General features: G+C 35.9%; 1 protein-coding gene across 1 annotated transcript; it reads left to right on the plus strand.

Moving 5' to 3' along the window:
* Positions 1–1,980: 1,980 nt before the first annotated feature.
* On the plus strand, positions 1,981–9,344 carry LOC149801915 (uncharacterized). Its single transcript, XM_089956300.1, has 3 exons — positions 1,981–2,137; positions 4,592–5,317; positions 9,091–9,344. The coding sequence occupies exons 1-3, from the start codon at positions 2,056–2,058 to the stop codon at positions 9,093–9,095; spliced, it is 813 nt and encodes a 270-aa protein (XP_089812426.1). The 5' UTR covers positions 1,981–2,055; the 3' UTR covers positions 9,096–9,344.
* Positions 9,345–26,557: the final 17,213 nt, after the last annotated feature.

Raw genomic sequence — 26,557 nt, forward strand, 5'->3', positions numbered from 1 at the left:
GAAATTATAACTGTTTTAACTTTAGGTGTACCAAGTATATAATTTGTGAACTATGTGGATCAATACTTTGATTTGTTTTCTTCTGTGCTTTCTTCGGCCCTAAATTGGAGTTTGGTAAAACATCAATCCATTTTCTGGCTTTATTTAGAGTGAACTGGTATTTAAGTTTTTGTCTGTATGCTTCTATTTAAAAATTCACTGCATTTATTTTGCCTGAGGGAGCTGGGAAGTATTGAGTTTTTTATTTTTGAGAAAATCCTCAACCTTTATTTAGCAGAATTCGTTTCCTTTCTCAAACTGTTCCTTCTCATTTTTCGATTTGTACAAAGTTGTCAAGAAACATCGTTTACGCCATCTTCAGGTCAAGTGAAAATAGTATGTATAAGATTTGTAGGGGCCCCGAGAGGCCGAGTGATCTAAAGCGCTCTCCGTTACGGATCACTGCCATCTCACCTCTGTCTGCGGCGGTTCGAGTCTAGGATTCAGCCAATGTGGATATGTGAGAAAGCTTGCCAGTAGCTTATAGTGGGTCGGTGGTTCTTTCCGGTGTTTTCCCGGGTTCTTCCTCCACCATTAATACTGGCCGCCATGTATAGCCTATCGTGTGCTGAAAATGGCGTTAAACCCCACAACAACAACAACAATAAGATTTGTAAACAAAGTATTCATTCCTGTTTTATTTTAAGTCTGTAGAATCATTTACTGTTATGTTCAGATATAATCTGAGAGAAATAATTTATTTAAATTAGTCGTTGGAATTACAAAGTGGCAACTGGGTTTTTAGACCAAAACACTACTTCGGGCTTATTGTAAATTCAAAGACATTCTGGATTATATCATTGTGATAGATTAAGACTACTGACACATCGGCAAATTCAAGAATATTGTTATATCAGCATATTGAAAACCATTGGAATTCATTCGGAACATCATGTATATTGTTGAATTGTGATAGGATGTTTAGGATTAATTGGGCTATAATACACAATAAGTTCCTCTTAAATTTTCAGTTTTTATCTTAGAGAAATAAATTTAAAAAAAATATAATTTTTGGTTTCACTTTCTTCTGTTATATAGTTTAAGGTCATAGAGTCATAACAATAGACTGAACTCAGCAGGGAATTTTTTGATTTCTCAACAAAACAGAATTATCAGGCATGCTGTATTGAAAGCTTCACGTTTACACGTATATGCATTCATCTTTTGTCTTAGCTTTGTAACGGATTATAATGACGTGTTCGAAAATCAAACAGTTTCAATTCTAAAATATTTAACTTCTTTCACAGAGAAGCAATATAAACGACAAAAATATCCCTGGCCAGAATTCTAACGTCAAAATTCTGATAATTACCAAAAGACCATGCCACCTAAGCAAAACCCAAAATCAATATGTAGCAGGTTAACATCTTACTGTAACATAAAACTGACCCTTTTCCTGATCATCCCAATTTTGATTACGTAATTGTTTCTTTGCCGACTAAACCCGGATGTTTCAGCCAGTAGTCGGAATGCTATGAGATTTAGTCCAAATACTCAAAGATTCATTGGTTTGGTTGCTGAATGTTATCTAGTGCCGAAGCAAATGGAGTTATAAGTACTTTTTCTTTTTCGTACTTAAGAAATTGTCCAGTTGACTCCTATTTCGATTGATATATGAAATGTTGTTTTTCAATGGATCATTGTATATATGAACTTGGTAGTCGATTAACTTCTTATAACCTTTCTAATACAAACGAATACAGTTTTCTTCTTTTAACTGTTTTTGGCAGAAGTAGGAATATAGGAATCATAAGCTTCCAGTCGACATTGCCTTCCATTTCTTTAGCACATGCCAAGGGTCACGACACGTTTCGTATGAACAGGATACAAACAACGTACGCATTGCAAACTAAAGCCTATTTCAATTGCAATCGGAAACTGTAAAAACATAAACAGGATGTTGACCGGGGATGCCGCTCAACCCTGCAAGCTATTTAACCATATAAATAGCACGCTATATATCAGTTTAAGATTATTTCCACTGGCTTTTGTGCAACTGCATTCTGATAGAAAGATATGGAAGCTGTGGACTGGTACAAACGTTCATTTATATTTATTATTACGAGTCTTCACGCGCTGAGAATTGCAGCGGGGGAAGGTAAGAGTGTATCACTCGCATCTAATTGATAGTGTATTATGTTGGTAGTTGCATATAATAGTTCAGTATGTTCTTCAACTTATCATTAAATTTTTCTTTCACTTATATAAAAAATATAGCCTTTGTAGTATTTTATAGATCGACATATGTAATGGTGCTTTTCAAGAGATCATGGTAGTAGAAATTAGCCTTTCCTGTTCGTTTCCATTGGTATTTTGTAATAATAATTTGTAATTATTCCTCAGTTCCTCCTGATCATTTTTTCTACATGTTCATGTATACTTTACTAGTTCATTTAGAAAATGTACGTATACCATTGATACCTACGAAGTTAATGAATACCAGGTGAAGCTGGGAGGTGACTGAGTAGTCTAAAGCGCTCGTATTAGCCGATCACTAACATATAACCACCGTCCGCGTGGGTTCCAGTCTCGGTCCAGGCCAATGTGGATATGTGAGAAAGCTGCTGGTAACTTCCCATCAGTCGGTGGTTCTTACGGGTTCATCCTCCATCAGTTACACTGGCGGCCATATATAGCCTATCTTGCACTGAGAAATGGCGTTAAACCCCAAAACATCTAATAATCAGCAGCAAACATTATAAAGGAGTAAGATTTGTTAATACATGCTGTACTATCACTGACATATAGAAACTGTCACTCACATATATAAACTATCACTGACTTATAGAAAATGTCACTGACATATAGAATACCTGACAGATTATCAGTATATGTACTTAAGTCCAAATTATATCCAAATATATCATCTAATGTTTGTATAACAAAAATTTGAAAGAAATGTCCCGTTTTTACGCTCTTTAAAATGTTTGGCTTTACTGTATGAATGAAATTTTAAATGAATTGGGACCTTAAAAAGTTAGATTCAATGCGTCTAAAAATCACTGCGCGGGCGTCAAAAAAGACATCTAAGTAGTTCGATTCTGGGTGTTTGATACGAAAATAATAACTAATTATTTGTTTGATTGTTTGATGCGGACATGTGCTTCACCTATTAGCAGTATGTTTCCGTATCATCACAGTCACGAATAACATGAAATACTTCATCACGTCAGTCGAATTCACATTTCTACTAAATCTTCATAGTTTTAAAATTGGTAGCAGCAGTAAAACAATCCCTTGGATCACGTTAAAATACATAAGGGCCATCCATTTAGTACGTACGCAAAAATGTGGCAAAGCTTGACCCTACCCCGTACACATGCGTACTTTTTTTAAACATCCCCCACCTGCGTATGTACGCTTGACGCTACCTCCCCCAATTCTATAGAACGGCCTCTATTTAATCCACGCGAAAATGATCAAGGATTAATAATATTAACGTGTTTAATAAAAAAAAGATAGTCCACCGACGTTGAATGTCTGGCTACATTAAAGAAATAAGCTGCGTAATTTTAAAAAAGTTTGTCTAGTGTATGCTAAAATTCAAACGCTGTCTGAGCCCAGTCGAACAGGTTACGTATTAGACAAATTATTATCGATGTTTCACTCCCCAATTTCCAATGCGTACGTGCATTATCAGTAGACACCCCCCCCCCCATATGCAAGCGAATGCATTTTGGTTACACCCCCTCCACCTCCATGCAACCGTGCTAAATGGACGGCCCCATACTGAACTAAGTCAGGAAATTGCAGAATGTCTTTGAGTTCAACATCATCTGCATCTCTTTCCTATATGTGGTACTACTATGTGGTTTCATACGTATGAATGAGGGGATAAAGAAAGGATAACAATTGAATTGATTGTTGTATATGTGCATTAGTGTGTATCACTATATTCATACATAGCTGTGTTCCTTTGTATGAGGACCTCGTTGTAGCTACTCTTTAAAAATCAAGACATTGTCATTATTATTATTATTATTATTATTATTATTATTATTAATTTCGAGAGCAATATCTTGTGAAATGCTTCGTTGCGAAAACTGATGAAATTCCAATAGCATTTTCTACCCATTTGTATCCGCACAATTCCCCCACTGATGAAATTCCAATAGCATTTTCTACCCATTTGTATCCGCACAATTCCCCCACTGATGAAATTCCAATAGCATTTTCTACCCAAACGAAAGATCATTCACATTATTGACATCAACTTTGCATCGAGCAAGTTCCATGTAAGCACACTCATCATAATATACATCTGTTGTGCATCTATGAATATCATTATTAATTCTGAATAAACACGTGCAGTATTTACTTTATTAAATAAAAATATTTATTCTTTGAAGGTATATCATAAAAGCATAACCAATATAGAGTACTACGTTGATCGGGAAAGCTGCATCACCTCTCTTGTGTATGTGACATCTGTGAATTTGTATTTCTACACTGATGGTTCTCAATTTTAGGTGGCTGCTCGAGCATATGTGCGTTTGTGATTATTTTTCATTGATTATAATTTATTATTCCATTTTTATTTATTTCTTTTCAGAAGTCATCCACCTTCCCATAGAGGGTGCGTCACATACAGTGAACATGGCTTCCATTGAGTCCGAGTTGCGTTCGGTGCTAGAAGAAACCGACATCCCCGATGGAATTGCGGAAGTAATCGGGGCTTTGGAATCTGCGCTTCATCTTCTAAACTGTTTGCCCCTCCACAAAAGCGGAAGCTGTTACCACCCAAACGATTATTGTGAAATCGACGTTAAGGACTTCACGTTACAAGCTAAACTGACGATCTGCAAGAATCCGTGGACACTGAGAATTGACTTCAAACTCCCTCAGGACCTGAAGAAACGTATACCGGGTGTATTCAGACGGTTGGCTTTTATCAATGTGGAACCCATTGTTCTTACTCTGGACAATAACAACGCCGACGGGGTGACCACGCTGGTCTCTAATTCAAGGATTGCCACGGCGGGGCTGAATATCTTCGGCTTTAGTATTAATGCTGCCAAGGCCTACTTTAATTTCAACTTGTTCGTTCGGTGGGACTGTACAAGGCCCTCCGATAATAATATGAAGAGATTGCAATATAACACAGCCTACGATGACGGCAAACCTGGTAATGATATGAATAAATTGTATTATAAACTGAAAATTGGCTACGAAATCAAGACCAAGAGATTTCCCTGCTTTTGCTATAAATGTAAGCGCTGTGAAACGATTGTCGATAAACAGGATCATTTCGCAGAAGGCCCAGAGGCATGTAAATCGGGTGAGAATCTTATTATTATTATTATTTAGTATTAGTAGTATTACTAGTAGTAGTTGCAGTACTAGTACTAGTAGTAGTAGTATTAGTAGTAGTAGTAGCAGCACTAGTAGTACTGATAGTAGTAGTGGTTGTACTGTATGTGTGGATGTGTGTGCGATTTGGATTTTTAACGTAGCTTTAACAATTTTTCAGTCATATCGCTACGATGTCTGCAGTGTGGCAGTTTATAGTGATGTTAGCACTGGGGCATCATGCCGCAGACACGTATCATTGGGTCCCAACTAGTAACATTATCCTGACACCAGTCAGACCAGTCCTAACGATAACTCTTAATGCTGAGCGACAGGCGAGGCAGCTGTTAGTACCATTTTTGTAAGTCTTTGGTATGACTCGAATGGGGATCGAACCCACGATATCTCGCATCCGAGGCGGACTCTCTAACCAATAGACTATTATTTAGTAGTAGTAGTAGTAGTGGTACTAGGAGTAGTAGTAATTGCAGTAGTAGTAGTAGTACTTGTAGTATTAGTGGTAGTAGCATATGATTCGTAAGCTAAGTATGATGTTCAACTTATGTTCGTCAGCTTTGGGATGGTGAACGCGGTGCATCGTTAAGACATTTCTTATTTTTCTGTCTAATATTTTTAGTTCTGACATTGTCCAATTTATGAGGTTGAAATTATCTCACTTGGTAGATGTAATCATGTTTACAGCACTAAGTTTACTTTCTAAAAAAAAGTCTTGCCGCCAGTATTACTATTTTCTTATAGTTTCTTCATAGATATGTGGTGGATTCCATCTCTTTCGTTTATTCCTAAATGTTCGATGTTCAAGGTAGTTTATAATTATGTCTGTGTCAAGGTTGGTGTTGTAGGATTATGTTAGTTCAACTCGTTTGAATGCTGCTTTTCCACGTTGTTTAATGCCAAATGCCATTCTGATATCCTTGCTGAATTTTGACACAGGTAGAGAAGACTTTCAAGCTGGTCATCACTTTGTGCAAAATGTTTCAAGTCATCCATGTAAATGAGACAGCAAATGGTCTTATTATACGCTTTTAACTATATTATGTTTCATTCATTTGGGTGCTTAATGGGCTAATGGAAAAACAGTATAGAAGTGCTCAGGATGAGTCTCCAAGGAATATTCCACTTTTTATCCTAATATAGTCACTACTGAACACTCATTCAGTGTTATTAGGAACAAGTTAGGTTTTCCACAATTTCGTTGTTCTCTCCATGCATTTTCTCCTTGTACTCGGGCATAGCTTATACATGTTTAGACTGTCGAGGATCCAGGTATGAGGAAGAATATCAAAATCATTCCTATAATCGATCCATGCTGTACCTTGAGTTTTCCTTTTGATGTTATTTTCTCCATTATCGTCTTGCTTATCAGAAGCTTATCTTTACATCCGTATGATCATCTGCAGAATTTTTTGTGTGGAGGGGAGGTAAAGTAAAAGTTCATTTTCTTTCAAGGTATGTATAAGTTCTGTCAGTAGGCATGATTGCTATTAGTTTGTTGGTTGCTGGAAAGCAGATGATGGGTCAATAATTCTTTGCTTACTCTGTTTTCATTCTTTGCTGGGAGATAATTGATTTCAGTTGTGTTCTTTAGGACATTGATCTCTTACAGATTTTATCATGGATTATTGCTAAACGTTTGATTCAAACTTTAGTGATTCGGTCAAATTCAGATGACTTTCAATTACATGTAGTGGTAATCTTTGCTCTTATTTCCTCAGTATGTCTCTGATCATTCTTTTGTTCAAGGTTCATTTATTTGTTTCCTCACCCATTTAGTCTTTTCGTCATGTTGCTCCTCGTTCGCCACATTTCTCTCCAACACGCACCAATCTCTTCTGAAATGGATATCTTTCTATGTTAATTTTTGTCTTGCATCGTTCTCGTTAAAATTGTTTGGTGTTCTTCAGAATTTTTTTCTTCTTATTCTTTGAATTGTTTACTGCTTTTTTCATACCTTAATCTTTGGGCTTTGGCTGAAACCTGTTTGAATTCTTCATTAGATCATAAGTTTGATGCTGACTTTGTGACTTTTCTGAGCATTGCTATTTCACTGCGTTTTTTTAAAAATCTCTTTAATTCTTTTATGTCTTCCATGCTTGTCTTTTCATTTTTCTTCTTGCTACATTCTATGCTATCTTTCCCCATGTTTGAGCCGTAATAACGATTGCCGCTTGCTTAAATGAGACTATTTATGTCACTGAGGTCCTTTATCTCATTTGCCGTCTTTATTTAACTTATAAACAGATCTACAGTTGTTTTGTTTTCCTGATGATGATGATGATGATTATTATCATTATTATTATTATTATTATTATTAAGGTCAATTACTATTGACGACATGCTTACATTTATTTAGCTGGATATATTGTTCATGTATGTTATATCTTTCCTCTTTGTAAAACGCCACTTAAGGTTTTATACATTTGACTTTTAACACCGGAAGCTTCCAAATCAGTAAAGCCTACTTTTGTAGTGGAGGCTCAAAACCGGTAACAAGTCCTTTATATTTCACATTCATAATCCCAGAAGAAGAAAGCGACTACTATCTTAAAGTCGTTGTCCAAGGTGAAGAGATTGATTTTATGGTGGTTTTCACCTCGTCAGAGGTCAAAAAGGTTATATTAATTAATTATTAATGAGTATATGGTAGTGAAACCTGACATAAACTTTTGATATGTACATGAGTAAATAGTCCAGGAAATTAGCATATTGGATCGTTATTCATATGCATTTAGACTGTTTATGCCGGGCTTGACACCCAGTGTATTCACTGACCTTAATTTGACCTTGGCACTCTCTGACAAGTTGACCACCACACAATCAATCCGTACTCCTTGTGCAGTGACGTTCAGATGGTGGACAACTGTTCACTTCTGGGTTCGTTGTTCGAAAGTGAAATATAGATCACTTGGTTTGGTGTCGCAACTGAATCGAGAAAAGTGAAACAGCGTTTCCATAAAAAAGATCTAAAACAGTGGTCATTTAATCTTACGTGCATTTAATGACTTTTATAGAATCTTTTGCACCCACGGAGAGGTTACCCACGCCTTTCAGTTTATGAAAGATTGTTTGGTATAATATTTGACAATTTTAAGTGTACTACTCTAAATTTGTTTTTATAAATCATTTTCAAAAGAAAATGTTGAAACTTAATTATTCATTTCATTTATGACCATGACATCATAAAACATACAAGCAAAGGCTACATCAATGGATAAAGTAAAAATATGTTTTAAAACATTGTAGCACGTTCGTCATATTTCTCATTGTGTCTTGGTCAAGCAGTCATTGAACGCATTGGGTAACCTATGCATCTACTACATGGGAACAAATGCAGTTTACATTTTGTATGTTTTCATCATCCATCATCTCATTAAATTTTCATATTTTCGCCACTGAATTAAAAGTTCTCTGTCAATCTCCTTTTTGATCTGTTACTTAACGTCTATACCTTTCCCGCTCCCATCAGTGAGCTTGGCAATCTCTGCGGTGTATCAAGGAGAATCCATAGCAATCAGTGGACATATGGTCAAGAGTCAAGTTCTTTGATGGAAGCGGGAATCTTAGTAATATTATCCCCCCCCCCGCAGATTTCAGCATATACTGTCAATATTCAAGCGTTATTTCGGTCATGAAGTTAACATTAATATAATAATACTGATTATTATTGTTATTATTATTATTATTATTATTGTTATTATTATTATTATTATTATTATTATTATTATTATTATTATTATTTAGGCTGAAACGGATTTGAGTGAAGAGAGTACTCGCACCTACACATTCTTCATGGGTGTGAGTCTCTTTCTCAACCTGTGTAGGACAATCAACCTGCGGACCACCGTGCCCCGGCAGTACTGACATAACCTGTAGAGATCCAGTGAGAAAACCAGGAAAATTAGGAAACCAAATGTATATATGATCATAATGTAATACAAAAAGAAATATTCTATATTCTATTTTATCAGTTTTATTTGAATACATTTTAGTTATAATCTTTTCGTTAATTCTTTCCTTAGTGGTGTATAAGTAGTGAGAGGGGACGATATAGCGACAAGGGGGGGGGGTCTATGTAAAATTTAGGTGTTTGCTCTATAGCGACAAGGGGAATTTAATATGGGAATTTTAATATGGGTGGGACAATAGAGCGACAAGGGATTGGGACTGTCTAGCGACAAGGTAAATTGGAGGGCAGATGGGTGACAATGTACACTGGCAACAATGTTGCAAGGGGCTGAGCTCAATCGGGTGGAACAGTGTGACAAGGGACTGACCTGAATATGCGTGACTCATGGGACAAATAGAGACATATAACATCGAGACGTGGTTAGAGACAGGGTTAGAGACATAGACAGAGACAGACATATCACACAAACATAGACTGATGGACATAAATTTATCACACACAAAAAAAATCGACTAAAATATATTAGGCAAGAGAGTAAATCTTTTAGAGGCAATGGAGTGTCCCTGAAAAGGGCCTTTGGGTTTCTAAGTTAACATCATTCAGTTATCATAAAGGGCATCACACTGATCTTCTTCTCTTCCTCAAACTTCGTCTGACATCTGGAGCGTAGATTAAGACTCGCTTCAGACAGCCTTGCCTCTCCACATAGATCCTTCATTTCCAGAAAGATGTATCAGCTTGTAGCCCATGATGATCTGACATACATGGGATAGTCCGGGTTGAACAGCATCGACGATAGGAGGGTAGACGATTCTACGTTAGTCCACATCTTGTGACGATAACAGGTGAATGGAATGAAGTGAAGAGCAGTTATTTATAGTGGAAGAATGGATCGAGTTCTTTCACGAATCCTAACACGCGTTACAAAATTCAGTTACAGTGCGGAATCTGTCTTCCAATCCAAAGATTACTTCATTGGATCAAAAACAATAGCATCCAAAAAGCAGTCATTATTAGCGACTCCCTTAGTGTAATAAACTTAATTAACAACCGAAACACTAATTCAAGACAGCTGTTCATTGACTGGGCCTTCCGTATGCTCAAAGAATTATCCACAAAAGATCAGATAGTCGAGTTCATGTGGGTGCCATCACATATAGGAATCCCTGGAAATGAACAGGCTGATAAAGTCGCAAAAAATAAATTAGGAGATCCCAACCCAGCCACACTTAGATAAAGCATCACAGAAGCTCATTGCTTCATAAAAACCTATATAAATCGAAAATGGCAGGAACACTGGAATTCCACCCCTAAAGGTAGGAAACTTCATTAGCAGCAGAAAGGGCGAACAGACCCAAGAATTCCGACAAAAAAAATAAAAAATAAAAAAAATAAAATCATCTCGTAGAAAGGTCCAGATTTTTACAAATAAACGTTTCCTTGAGATGATTTTATTTTTCTTGAAACCAACCCCATCAATAAAACCTTTGTTCGAAAAGGTAGCTGAAAAATAAAGTACTCTACGTGTTTATTTACTTTTTGTTTTTTTCCACCATACGACCAACATTGGTGGGCGCCCTCTCTGCTGCTATTAATTTTTTAAAAAATCAGAAACGTTAAAAGATTTTATCAAGACCTACACGATATCTTGTTCTTGGATCATGTAAATTTATTGTTATACATCCATGCGGAGTAGCTTGCGCTCGTGAGAAGAAATTTCTGAATTTATTATAATCCGTGTCACCGCTGCACCAGGTTTGATGAATATTTCTCATCGTGTGTGTATCAACTCCATTAAAAACAACTAAAATATTGCAGTTGTCTCTGATCACTTTCGGAATTTGTGTATACCGCTGGGTAACATAGATCACATCTGTATTTTTATGTCTGCCGCGAGAAAATATTCTGGCTGGGTTTGTTTGTTTATCTAGCATCACATCATCATACACAAATAAATTATTAATAAATCCGTCTAAAACATCAACGCTCGGCGCTTCATCAATATCGGTTATAAACTCTATAACATCATTACCTTCGTCCAGTAATCTTGCATTTTCGTTAAAATCTTTTAATACTTCATAACACCTCTGATCATCAACGGATGGTGCTACCAAATATAATTTATCCCATTTCAACCACCTCATTATCAAATTAAGTAATAATTGCGTCTTACCCGATCCAGATGGTCCTATGATAATCATTCTGATGGAATTGGGTAACGCGGGGTGGTGTTTAACTGGTTCTCGTCGCCGAGTTGCTGAGAAATCAATTATATCCATATATTTTATATCATGAATCTATATTGTTTGCGTTGTAGATCTAAAACTCCAACTACTGATTTAGCTACGGTTACAACAAAAAATAAAAAAATAGCGTATGGTGGAAAATGTTGTGTATGCGGTAGAAAGAAATTTTCATTTTTACCTAATAAGCGCGGTGGTGATATTGCTAATTTGATGTCAAAGTTTCCAGGTGCTCCATGGGCTAAATACCCAGGAGAAAAACATCTACTAGGATATAATTATTGCGGTCCTGGTACCAGACTTGATATCAGACTTGATAATCAGGATCAACCAAAACCAGGCGAGGAACCAATAAACGCTATTGATCGAGCTTGTCACGCTCATAATGTAGCTTATAAAAGTAAAAATCTACAAGATAGGCATATTGCAGATGTAAAATTAATTCATGCGCTAGACTCTATAAAAAATGAAAATATCAAAGAAAAATTAGCTAATTGGTTGGTAAGATCTGCTATGAAAGGTAAACTCGTATTAGGGGCTGGTAATATATAATGGAATTAATTTATTATTCACCAAGAGGATACTGGAGAGGCAAAGCAGCAATTAGTAAACTTGCTGATGCAGCAGCGGTTAAACATTCTACTGCTAAAGCGTGGTTATCCAAACAAGCAATATGGCAAATTTATCTACCATCACCGAAATGAATTCAGTACGCGTATTTCGATGTTGGTGTTCCTAATGAAGTTCATCAAGCAGATATTCTGTTTTTAGCACATGATACTGTACACAGAAAAACGTACAAGTACGCGTTGACTGTTGTTGACGTTGCAAGTAGGTATAAAGAGGCAGAGCTGCTATCAACGAAAACAGCATCTGAAGTATCTGATGCGTTTGAACGAATTTATCAACGAGGACCATTACGATGGCCACAATTATTACAGGTTGATCCTGGTAAGGAATTTATTGGTCCAGTATCATCGTTGATGAAACGACATAATACAAAAATACGACGAGGGCATACTGCAATTCATCGTGATCAGGCAATTGTTGAGCGATTTAATCGAACACTTGCTGAGCGTTATTTGGATATCAATACGCGAGGGAATTTATTCAAGATAAAAGATCTCGCGAATGGGTTGCAAGATTACCAAGCGTGATAGCTGCATTAAATAATGAGATTAAACGAACAGCCAACATGAAACCCATTAATGCAATTACAAAAAAATAATATACCAACACAACGAAAAGATATTGAAAAACAAAAAATATTGGGTGATCTTACAGTTAGATATTTATATGAACCGGGTGAACTTGAAGGTGGTGAAAAAAGAGCGACTGATCCTATTTGGAGTGTTACCACACACAAAATATCCACTGTGACAAGATCCTCAGGTAGACCTGCAATCTACAGATTAGATTCGGCTGCTCCTCAACGTGGATTTACACGTGAACAACTACAAGTAATTCCAGAGGATACACAACTACCACCGCGATCACTTAACTAGCACCCAAGGCGCTGGCGCCTCTACGTCGATTACACTCAAGACAGGTCAACATCACATTTTCCCGTGTATGACCGCGACTATTATCTTTTCTGTCTACGGTAAATTGTCTTGAATCATTACTCGAATACCTCCACAGCATTATACAATTGCAACTTGCGCAATGATTATTCTGCTGCTGTTTTAACTTAATAATAAATTCAGCATCAAGATCAAAGTGGCGATTATTTTTTTTATCAGATTGTTTGTATCCGATTAATTTTTTTCTTATTATATCATCATCGATGATGTTAAATTTATTAACGATTTCAGGAATTATAATTCTACGTAATTGAGATATTTTTCTAACCCTCGATACCGCTAAATAAACTAAATTTGACCACTCGATACGATCGTCCACAATCCAGACTCGTGTATCAGAAATAGTTAATCCTTGAGACGAGTGGATCGTCATAGCGTATCCCAACACCCATGGAGATTTGTCAGCGCGTAATGCATCTTCGACCACACTGATATCAACAGCGACAATATCATTTAATACGAGATTTTGCTTCTCAGTCTGTCCTGGAATATCAACATTAATATTCTGTTTTCGTGTATCTGATGGTCTATAACATAACGGAACAGGCAATTCTGAATATTTTTCTTTATGCAGCTGAAATAACTGTTGTTGTAAATCGTCTCTGATTATTTTTCTGCTTGCTACTATCAAATCGGTGGGTCTCCATAAATTTAAAAAATCACTCATTGAGGTCTCTGAGATCACTCCACATATTATTTCACACTGAATTTTGTTTGATTGTAATCTGATTAATTTTTTAAACTCCTTTAAATTTGCATCGAGAGCTCTATGATCATCATCTATTTCTTCGTAATAATCAACGAAATTTTTTAACCAATCATGTGGAGATGGTCCAACAAAAGGCGGCGGTTGACCATGATCGCCACACATTATTATAGCGGTATTTTTCGTCAACAACCAATCAAGAAACGTTTTTAATGTATTCAGTGACACTGTACATATCTTGTCCCAAATAATTATTTTAGGTATATATTTTTCTCCCATTCGTTCAGGAGTCCATGTATCCCCGCGCCATCGAAAGAAACTATGATACGTGCACGATTGTACTTGCCGTTGTTTCATCTCCCGAGCAAGTCTGTGTGTGGGTGTCAGCACGATCATATCTGAATTTCTGAAAACATTAATTGCTCGAGTCGTTTTGCCGCATCCACCAGGTCCATTGAGATATACTGTCTTATATCTGGTTATTGGATCACTCACTGACAGCGCTTTCGACATTTCTGATATTTTATTACATTTACGATAAGAATCTCTCATTGGAACATCTGCTGATTCTGTATAATTGTGTAATATTTCTATTTTTATTCTCCACGAACTCCATCGTTCATCATTACTTATAAATTCCATAACAGACTCTAAATATTTACTCGAAATATAAAACGAATCTGTTGCGACTCTGACTGCGGTCTCAGGAAATCTATTAATCATCGATAATAAATTTATAGAAACATAAGCCAACATGGAAGATCTTAGATGAGTATACTGTGGGGAGACGTCATTTATGTAACTAACGATCGTACCCAATTTTGTTCCGTCTGATAAATAAACATTTTCTCGATTTACAAATATATTTCTCGCTGTTGTATCAGCAATTATAAAATCGTATTCGGCATCATCTAAAATTAATCGTGCGTGATGTCTTTTATGATCATATGCACCACCCTGAGTAAATTTACCTATAATTTTTCTACCGAGATCTTTTGCGGTTTTAAGTTTAATCTCGAGAATTTTAGGAGCTTCTTTGAAAATATCATCTTCGGAAACATCAGGACATTTTTCCTTAAATTCCTTAACAACTTCATCGAGACTGATATAATCTGGCATGGGCAACCAAACTTCGGTCTGCGGGTGATATGATATAATTGCCTCACTAACCACCAACGATGTCAGTACCGCACAATCTAGCATATATCGTAATAAAACTATAGGCGCCCAGCATTTTTCACAAAAATGTCTGCCAAACCAAACATAACAAATCTTGTGAAGATTTTTGTTAAACTCGAATGATTCAATACAAGCGAATCCAGTCAGATCAAAATCAGGTAATGTTCCATTAATTGCCACTCGCTTCATCTCGTTTGTAGGGTGACCAAATCTTTTAAAGTACACAGAACAATCTCCGTATCCTAGAAAACTTTCCGGATAACATGCAACCATATCAACTGAAATAACATCATTGTAATTATACTTGGTATTCCACAATCCGCCGTGTCCGTATTCGACGCAACTTGCGCGTACATCCTCGAGTAAATCAAATCGTGTTGGTTTCCATGAATTTTTTTCTCTAGCAAAATGAGCCGCAACAGATGGAAGGGTAAAACAATTAGTTAGGAATTTATCGGTATTTTCCGTGGAGTGCTTGCACTCTAAAAACTTCTCCGCAAGATTTTTCATCTCGTCATGGAGAGATTCTGTTCGATATATTTCACCATTCGGTCTAACAAACTGATCAAATCCACCTTCCTCATTACTTTTAAATAACCATACTGATACAAGATCGTTTTTACTTATTTCGTTGATAAAATCAAACATGCTTCCCGAATGTGAGGGGTAAAATCTAACAGTTCGATCACGTGGAAATATTGTTACTGCGCTGGTCCATGCGTGCGCGTTATGATCAATAATATTTATTGGAGCTCCTTTCGATTTATATTTTGATTCGTACAGTACTTCTCCCGTTATTGTTGATACTTTGATTGGAAATTTTAATATTTTTTCCTAATTCAGCAACATCTTTTATTGTAGCACCGGTATCCTTAACTGAATCAGCCCACGAGTTTATTTTTTCACGTCTTAAATCAGTTAATCCATTTCCACGCATCGCGTTTGCAAAGTGTTCTATTACTCGTTCTGCTACACAATTTATCCTTGAAAATTTCATTGGTGCCAGTTTATCAACGTTGGGTTTTTTATTTATCTCATAGATTCCATAAATAACTGCTGTTACAGGATACGCTCGCTCATAATACGGTTTGTCAATACCCGTCAATAGACCCGGTCTGGAATTTTTACTTAATATGACAGTTTTATTATTACCAAGGACAGGATCATATTTGTCACGGATAATCCAACTGCCTGTTTCTGTTAGTACAATGAATTTTACTCTGAAGAAATATTTTTGATTGCCCTCGTACTGAGCGATGTAGTTAATGATAGTTGCAGCTCGTTTGTCATTCATTGTGGCGTCCCTGACAGTATTGCGAATAATCTTGAACGTTGACCATACATGAGATGCACCATCTGTGTAAAATTCTCTTTTGGCGTCATGAATTTTACTGATCAAACTTTTATTTTTCGGATCAACCAGATCTCGTACTGGTAAGTCAGGAGATAATCTGTCGAGATTAAATTTATATTTAGAAGGCCTAGTTTGGGATAATCTCTCGAATTCGTTCATATAATTAAAACAAATATTTAAATAAAAAATATTATATATACAATGTCTCAATGCAGATGGCTCATGATCGGTTCAGTAAATCGATGCAACAAATCCTGCAGAAAGGAATTTTGTTGGATGCTCTTACAAAGTATACGGCGAGGAACTCTAGGACCAATACCGTGTCTGCGATGTGGTGTTGGGGTGCGAGGAAAAACGGGGTTATGTGGAAAGGGCGGTGGAAAACGGTTCAGAGAACTTAAAAGATATTATGACAAAAAAAATAATAGTAGTGAAAACGCTATAAAATCCGTGGAGGATTATATATCAAGATTTCAGACAAACAATGATTTAAGCAAATAATATTATTGTATAAATGGAGCAAAATAAATTTGTCCCAAACCTGTCATCAAGAATTACGAATCAGATCGTAATGGCATGATTAGAAATTGCAGGTTAAAAAGACCAGTTGGTTATATTAATAATTTTGGTTATCTCATATTTTCTGTTGGGAAGAAAAGATATCGTTGTCATAGATTTACGTACGAGTGTTTCAATGGATTGATCAAAGACGGTCTTGTGGTCGATCATGTTGACGGGGATCCTCAAAATAATAGTTTATCCAACCTTCGAGCTGTCACACAAAGCGTGAACTCTGCATGTGGTAATACTGGAAGATGTAAGACAGTTTCTAGAAGGGCGGTAAATTCCACAAACACAGAAACTGGCGAAGAAATTATATTTCGTTCGATATGTTCTGCTGCGAAATACTTTGATATTCACCCGTATTCAGTACAAAAAGTAGCAGAAAATATATATAAAACCGCTTTCTCAAAAAAATATAAACAGAAAATCACCTTTCAGTATTATTAACTATCATCACCACCTCGAATTATATTTATTAACTATCATCACCACCTCGAATTAATTTTTTTAATTTATGTCACAGTATTTCCTCCATACACTACTGAATTTTTGATTCATGAAAGGGAGATTACTTCTGTATTCGCAGATTTCTGATTTTTTATGATCGTAATTAGTCAGTTTAACTAATTACGTTGTAATTAATTACTCGTAGAAGCATATTTATAGTTTTTAAATATATAAACGTATTTTCCCATCATACAACATAGCGGATCTGTTACGAGAAATCAGGGTAATTTACAACCGCTGTTATTGATCCGCAGGTAGCTGTATATGCTGCATTTACAATCAGCTTAGAAACCGTTGTTATGGTGCACATGTGTATTCACAATCCGCTATTGATTTCGCAGTCTGTTTATATATTTACAGATATATTCAGAAACCGTTGTTATAATACAGAAACCGTTATTTTAACGCAGAAACAGTTATTTAAGTGTAGAAACTATTATTATTCAGAAATCGTTGTTTTAGTGCAAATATATTTTAAATTAGTTCCTTTTCAATGATTATTAGCTATATATTAACTTCCGAAATATATACTGGCAACTGATTCGATAGCTCAATCGGTATCGTATTGGACTGTGACGCTCGCGGTCCAGGATCGAATCCCCATGGCTGACAACTGGTCGGTGGTGTGCATAATTGCGATTTTATAATAATTGGGGGCACCACACCCCCCTCCCCGCTCAGCAAAACCTCAACCACATATCAACTGGTGGTTGATACATATTTTCGTATCACCCACGGGTTTGATTATTGTGGGTGGGGTCTGCTGAGCGTATATGTTTGTACTGTCCTTTATTTATTATATGTTTGTACTGTCCTTCATTCATTGTATATATTCATAATCTGAGCTCGCTAAGACACTCGATAGGGGCTCGTCATTCATTGTATATGTTGTGCCGTCCTTGAAACATCCCGACGAACTCGCTAAACACTCGATAGGGGTTCTATAGGGATAATTTTTTTTATTTTAAATATTTATATATTATATAATGAACCATGAAAATATCAAAGACATTATTTCTGCTATTAAAAAACTAGAAGAAAATGGAATTAATATATCTGATGAACTAAATCCTGAATGAAAAATGAAAATAAGTATGTTCTATCATCTCAATATAAGTTCATAAAGCGAATTCAGGCAGCTATGTTTCAATCACTAGCTATGGTGAACGATGATCAAGTAAATGTTTTTATTCCTCTTTCTGTTGCAGTAGAAAAGGCCAGATCGGGATTATCCAGCGAGTATGAAACGAAAAAAAACAATCAGTACCCGCATAAAATACTTACGAAAAATTATGTCGGCGAGTAACCAGTAGCAGGTGAAAATGAAAGTTTCGGTAACTGGGTAGATCTTTGATAAGAAATATTATTCTGAGATCATATTTATTCTGAAATATTTTATTTTTTCTGAAATATTTTATTTTTATTTTGAAATATTATATATTTGTTCTGAAATATTTTATTTTTTTCTGAAATTGATGGGCTAGTTGGTACTCAGAATCATGCAAAATGATCAAATTTGTAATTTTGATGGGCTAGTTGGTACTGAGAACTGTGTAAAATGATCAAATTCATAATTTTGATGGGCTAGTTGGTACTCAGAATCATGCAAAATGATCAAATTCATAATTTTGATGGGCTAGTTGGTACTCAGAATCATGCAAAATGATCAAATTTGTAATTTTGATGGGTCAGTTGGTACTCAGAACTGTGTAAAATGATCAAATTTTCCAACATCATCAGGGTGTGATTGGTAATAATAAGGATATTTTTTTACTCTGATAAATTTCTGAATTTTAAAAAATAATTATTCAGGTTAACTGTGATTCAATAAAAAATATTTTTTATTTTATTTCTGAATGTCAGTGAATTGCCTATTAGATCGTCGGGTCAAACCCCGAGCGATTCTCTAATTGTTTTATCGATAAATCCGTAAAGATGATCATTTTTGCTAATATTTTATCGGAAAATGACAAGAAATTACGTAAAAAGATGTAATTCTTAAGCTAATTTTGATGATTTTTGCAAGTCTTCACAAATTTATTGATAAAACAATTAGAGAATCGCTCGGGGTTTGACCCGACAATCTAATAGACAAAATCACCCAAAATGGGTAAAATACCCCTCAAAAACACGAAATTTGTTGATTTTTCACTGAAATTCAGAAAAAAATATTATATTTCTGATAAAATAAAATAAAATATTTCTGATAAAATAAAATAAAATAAAATAAATGTTTCTGATAAAATAAAATAAAATAAAATATTTCTGATAAATAAAATAAAATAAAATAAAATATTTCTGATAAAATAAAATAAAATAAAATAAAATAAAATAAAATAAAATATTTCTGATCAAAGATCTAATCACCCCTTGTATCAATAATATTTTATTTATTCTGAAATATTATTTTTTTAAGTTGATCAGCTTTAATACAGGAGTGTGCATAATTTAGAATCTGATCTCTGCTACAAATGATCTCGATAATACGTTTTTGACGGAGCTCATCTAACTATTCTTGTGTTAATAAGAAATCCTTGCTTCCGTATTCATCAATAACTAAATTAACGTTAAATTGCTCCATGTTTTGTGAAAACGCTGTTCTGATGGCGTTTTCAAGTACTTCTTTGTCATGTATAAAAAATCTCACGTGCTGGTACATTATATAATATTTACTGTATCTTTAAAATACAAAATCTATGATTTCACATACAGATTTATTACAAGCTCTTCTCCACGTATGTCAATTAAGCGATTAAGGTGATCTGTGAGTTTAAAATTTATTTGTTTTAACATATTATTGTGATACCGCAGATACACAGGATTAGTTGGTTCTTGCACGATAAAAATTCCAGGGGATACTTGTGGTGTAAATGTATATAAAATATATCCTTGTTGAGCCTGATTTGATTTTCCGAGATCTATTTGATAGCTACCATCGACTACGTCACAAACCAGATTGACCAAGATTGTGCTGGTTATATTAACGATTCCCGGAGATACGTGCCTGCCACCGTCATGTGGATCATTATTATGTCTGAGAACAGTTGCTAGTGGTGCTAGTTTTCTCCATGTATCGAGTATTTTAGGAAAATATTCATCAATGACATCATTGACAGATTTTCTTAATCTATCCGGATTATAATCAGGGAACATAAACGTTACAATGTCAGCTTCGGATATTTTGTACTTGGTTGCGAAAAATCTTCTATGATCGCTCGATGATTCAAAAACTAAGTTTATGATTCTATTATGAAAATATTCAATAGTATCGGCTATATGATTTAAAATTTCTACTCGTTAAATAATTTCTTCACGCGTAGATGTCAAATCGGACAAATATTCCCGAAAACTATCACGTAAATTATCTAGTTGTTCTTCGTGATCTGAATTTATGATACTAATGACATTATTGATATTTATATCGTAAAATGAATTATACAGGTTATTACCGCCATCAGTGTTGTGTAAGAGCCAATAGTACTCACCAGTTTTATCGATATGAAATCGATCCCGTTTATCCCATACTCGTTTTTCTATATTCCACCAAAAACTTGTATAATTCATTTTAATATTATGATGAAAACTTTTTGTTGACGTGAAATCAGCCCGAGTTGGTTCTGGTGGTCCTTCATACACCGGGGGAATTTCAGGCCAACCTAGTACGGATCTTATCGTGGATTGATAAATATCAACGACATAATCAGGAGAATGTATTTCAATCGTCGAGGATAGCGTCGGTTCATGAACGTTAATTGATATTTTTGCTTCTTTTCCGGTTATTGATTTTATTATACGTTGAAATTCCTCACTAATTTGTTCAATCTCATAACTACCAGTGGGTATTCCAACAACAATCCAGTCAGGAGTACCATCTGGTTTGTTCTTGTTAGCAAATACAAGCAAATTATTTGCTGGTGTACCTTTAAATGATTTTTATCTGATATTTGGCCAGCTGTAATATACTCGTAATTGCGCTAGTGCTATTTCTTTTACTGGAATTGCAGTAGGAAAGTTAATACTAAATTCAGGATTAGTTGAACTTGCCGAGATCATCGTTATCTTTGGCGGAGTTGTATTAGTCACGATCTGCTGGAGTAATTCTGTCATTATTAATACTTGTATCTTTAATACCAATACCTTCATGATATATATTAGTTATCATTGAAAACTCGAAATCAGATATAATTCCATCACTGAGACTCGCTGATAACAACGAAGATAACTTCGAGTATGCTGCCGTCGTTGTGTGTAATTTTATTATGTAATCGGATAATTTTTCATTCGTGCAAGTACATATTTTTTTGCGATGATATTAAGCTCACCTTCAATCGTTGTTGCTGCTGAAATACAAATAGTTACAGCTACTGGTGCCATCATTGTCACCGCTGATAATATAACACCCGCTCCAGCAACAACAGCGGATACTGAATAAACAATCACATCCACGATAACTAATCGTCGTCGATATTTCTTTACTTTTACTGTATACTGTTCGACTCGATCTCTTAGCGCCGCCTGCCATTCACGCGCTTGATTGTACCTGTATTGTGCACCGTCCATATATTTGTATGCAGTAACCAATTGAGGTGTTTCAGCTACAAATTCCAAACACCACCAGTAAGATGTTGCGGTTAATTCCTTATCAGCTGCTTCCAGAATAAATACTTCTTCGGTTCCGCTATTTAATATAACAGATACAACCCCGGAAAACTTATCCGTTGAATGGCGCCATGGATATATTGTAAATATTTCAAATGTTTCAGCACTGAACACAGACAGCCTGTACACGCCAGTGACTGTTGCGGTATATTTGATAGTTTTATTTTGCTGCGACCATGTTGCAAATCCCGATGATACTGTGTATACGATGTTTGTGATATGTCCGGGAGTTATTCCGGCTGGAATTTTAATCAAATTGGTTTTATTAACGATCTCAGGAATCCCCGCTACGATGTCTTGCTGTGTTCGTTTGATCGTGTCTAGGTTAGTTTTGATATCAACGAGTTTTACGTCAACGACCAACGGATTACCAAAAAATTCCTCTGCGGTTTCATTAATTTTTCTAAAATTTCTGCGAAGATTTGTGAACGCGTTTAAGTGAACGTCATACTCAGTCCGCAGCGTGGATAATTTACCATCTACGGTGTCGACGTATTTTTTTGTTGCTGCGTATTCGTCGGATGTTGGATCTCTTAAAACTACTATCTTATTCCCGTTCATGCTTAGTTCACCCGTCATTGTGTCGCCGGTGTTTCTCACACGATTAGCAACGCTTCTTGGAATTTCATCTCTGATGGCTGTAAACGATATACTTGAATCCCTGATTTTGCCGCTGTCAGTAAATACAGGGATATTATCCGTAACTGCACCGAGTACTCGTCGAACTATATCATTCCATCTGATGTTGCTCGTTTTTAGTTTGCCATATCGATCCTCATCTGGGTGAACTCCAGCCAGGTTCATAATATCAGCAAGTTCATCTTTAGTTGCGTACTTCGACAGATCAACGTCACCCGGTTTTTTCTCAACGCGTGAAGATCTTCTTCTGTAAATATCAACCATTATATAAGATCCTTCGGATCTAAGATCTGTTTAAAACGCTTTACGCGCAACGAATCGGTTGCTTGTATAATCATGTACGACTTTATGTGGCGGTTTGGATGATTTTGATATAGCGTTTAGTACATTAATTACTTCGCGGCCGCATATTGGCGGATCTGTCATTGTTTGTGTGGGTAGTGTTGAATACCAAACTTTGGAACCAGAGGTTCTTGCGTGAAGTGGTGCAACATACTTGATAAATTCAACGGGTGGAGCTAACCCGTATGAATCAAACTAAACGATTCCACGTGGATCAACCGCGTATGATACCCAATGAGTACCGGGTCCTGAATTTGACTCGAGATTAATAATACCTGTTTCGAGTTTGTTTGGTTGGTCCGGCAATTGATCTCGCATAAAAACACCTCTAAAGGCTTTTATTTTTAATTTTTTAGCATCATCAAGTAAATCAAAATTTGATGCTGGAGTATCTAACGCGGAAGCCTCAGACCTTTTCAGATCCCGGTAATCTTAGGCCGCGTCCCTTTTTTGCATCCATTTCCAGTTGCTTTCTTTAGAGCCATTCCAGCAGCTGTTCCAACAGCACCTAATGCGGCTGCATTTGCTACGGCTGGAGCGGCAGCAGCTATTAATGCTGGTATAGCCGCAAGAAGTGGAAATATACTACCGGTTTTAACCATGTCCTTGATGGTGCTCGGAGAAAGATGAAATTGAACTCCAGTTTTTGATTCTAGGGCTTTATTGAAATGTTTAATCTGATTATTTGTCAACGATAATTTGTTTGGACCACCACCAATCTGATCTCGTTTTAGTGATAGTTTAGTTCCACATTTGTTGGCGGTTTTTGATTGAAGCTTTTTGACCTGACAAGGAGTCAAAGTAACATTAACATGACTATACGACATTTTTATATAAATAAAATTTTTCTAAATAACATGATTAAAGATTTTCCACTGGTGCATCAACGACTCTCATTCTACCATTACCACCTTCAAGTAACATGGCTTTATCGCTGAGTATAATCGCGATTGCTCTATAATCAACACCACCTGTATTTAACGCTGCTTTAAGATGTATATCAACGACAGATTGTTTTGATAGATCAAGATGCTCCAGCGAAAAATAATAAATCGGATACAAAGTTCTGAAATCATGTTGTGATATTTGCAACCCAGTATCAACATTTTGATCACGTCCCATAAATGACATCAAACGATGATATGCACGTCCTATATGGTTCTGTTCATAATTTAGTTGTATATCTTCAGTTGGTTCTTGTTGTCTGTTTATCCGTAAAGAAATATTTGTGACACCTAGTTTATCAAATATCATATGAGTACGTTCTTGATTACCTAATCGATCATAGTTCTGAAAAGCAATAAAAAATATGCCGTGGTGCAGAAACATCCTGTTGTGATGCTATATGCCACGTAAACTGACCGTTAACGTTAGTTTGTGTACTATCCGTGCTTGTTGTTAACCGTGACAACAAGGATTTACCACCAGTGTCCATGAAAGAAATCAACTTTTGGTCTTCTGCGATCGTTGGAGTCATTACCGGCATCCACAGTGAAAGTTTCGATAATACTACTTTACCTGCATCACCACCAGATCTCCACAGAGCATCGTTATCATCACCCTTTCTTACAAGAACAACCGTATGTCTAGCTCCAAAAATAACCTTTCTAACATTTCTACAAAATCCAAAAATATGCGATAATGGAATTGTACATGAAAATCTTCTATCGGCTCCTAGCAACATATCTTTACGCACTTTAAATCCCAAGTTGAAATCTAGATTAGAACCATGAACCACCGGCCACACATCAGTATCAGCGTTATCGGCAAAATTTCTTGGTCGTCTTATATTATACGGATTATCGTTGGGGTGACCAGAATTATCTTTTACAAACATCATTGTGGGACCTGCTGATCTTGTATAATGATCAGAATATCTTGCTAGACCAATTATTGTTGTAGCAACGTCGACATCATTCTGAATTGATTCAATATTTTTTCCATCGATCATATATGTGGCGCTATTAAATAATGCCATGATCCCGTTGTTGACAAAACCAACTTTTACTGCATCTACATAATTAGCATTAGTTGTTCTTACAATTATACCTTCTACCTCAATAAACGCCTCAGCGGGTAAAAAGTATTTACTTGTGTCATGAACTTGTAGTTCAATTCTTCCTCCACGTTGATCTAGTGTTCGTGCTTCATAAGAATAAAACTGATAATCACGCACAGACTCATCTTTAAGCACAGGTGCTTCCATGCCAAATGCTGTGTCTGATATACGCTTGAACATTTATTATATTTATTTTCGTCTAACATGAAGATTACCGGGTTTGGAAACTCCGCTTCCTGATATCATGCTTGAAATATTATTCCCTGATTCACCGAGTCCTTGATCTGCTAATGCCGCTAGTTTTTGATTTGCAGCCTGATTTATTATTTTACTGATATCTGCAGGCATAATTTCAGTACTTCGTAATTTTACTGGTGGTTGTGATTTTCGTCGCAATAATCGTGCTAGTCTTTCTTTGATTGCCGAGAAAGTCCTACCAGCAACATTAACAATTGCACCTGGAGCTTTTTCACGAACAACATCAATAGCCTTCATCGATAATTGTTTTGCAACAGGCGCTACTTTTGGGGCTATTCTTGTGAATAATCCCTGAATAACATCACCAAGTCCATCTCCGTAAATTGCTTTATAGGTTGGTAATCGCGAGTTTACCACTCTGACCGATACGGATTTACGATGATTATTGTGTATGATCATCTTATTTTATTTGTTATTTATCTAACAACTAGTCATCAACAAGTTCATCGATAAGTTCTCGGTAAACGCCGATATCCATGATACCACCTTGAAATAATCGTCGACAAATATCAGCTGCTTCATTAATTATTTCTGGTGAATTATTTCCGGCACGTTTTCCTCCTATGAGAACTTCTAACCGTGACACATCATTAATGATATTATCAGGACAAACAAAATTGTTTTCTCCCGATGTAGTCAGAAAACCACTTCCTACAGCGCTCGGAGGATCTGTTTCTTTACCCAGTGAACGTAATTTCTCCCGTTGTTTAGTTTCTATATCTTGAATATTTCTTCTTCTTGTTTCCATTTTTCTTCTGCTTTTTGCTTCATTTCTTTTGCCATCTGCTTCCTTTTCTCTCCAGATGGTTTTTGCGGTGAAGAAGATTGCTGTTGTTCTATTTGTTGCAGAGGTGGAGGAAGTTGATACTGGGAGAGTTGTTCTTGTTCTAGTTGTTCCAGTCTCTCTCGATAGTCTTTTTACTTCTTCATTAATAATTTCATATTCTTGACCTCTAGCTTGTTTTTTGTTGTAATATACGCGATATATATATTTAATAAGATTATCATCATTTACTTTTTTATGACGGGGGTATAAAATACCAGATTTATTAAATATACTATTTAATATTACTTCGGGTAATTGTTCTTTTTTAGTATTTCTAATTTCTTCAACAAACCCTTTCCTAAATTTTGCAATCAATTTTAAGTTTTCTTCTATTGATTCGGGTTCAGGTGTAAGTTCTTTTCTCACGTCGGCGACTTCAGTA

This window comes from Sinohyriopsis cumingii, chromosome 4 (assembly GCF_028554795.1).
Source record: "Sinohyriopsis cumingii isolate HCF-2022 chromosome 4, ASM2855479v2, whole genome shotgun sequence".
NCBI classification, from domain to species: domain Eukaryota; kingdom Metazoa; phylum Mollusca; class Bivalvia; order Unionida; family Unionidae; genus Sinohyriopsis; species Sinohyriopsis cumingii.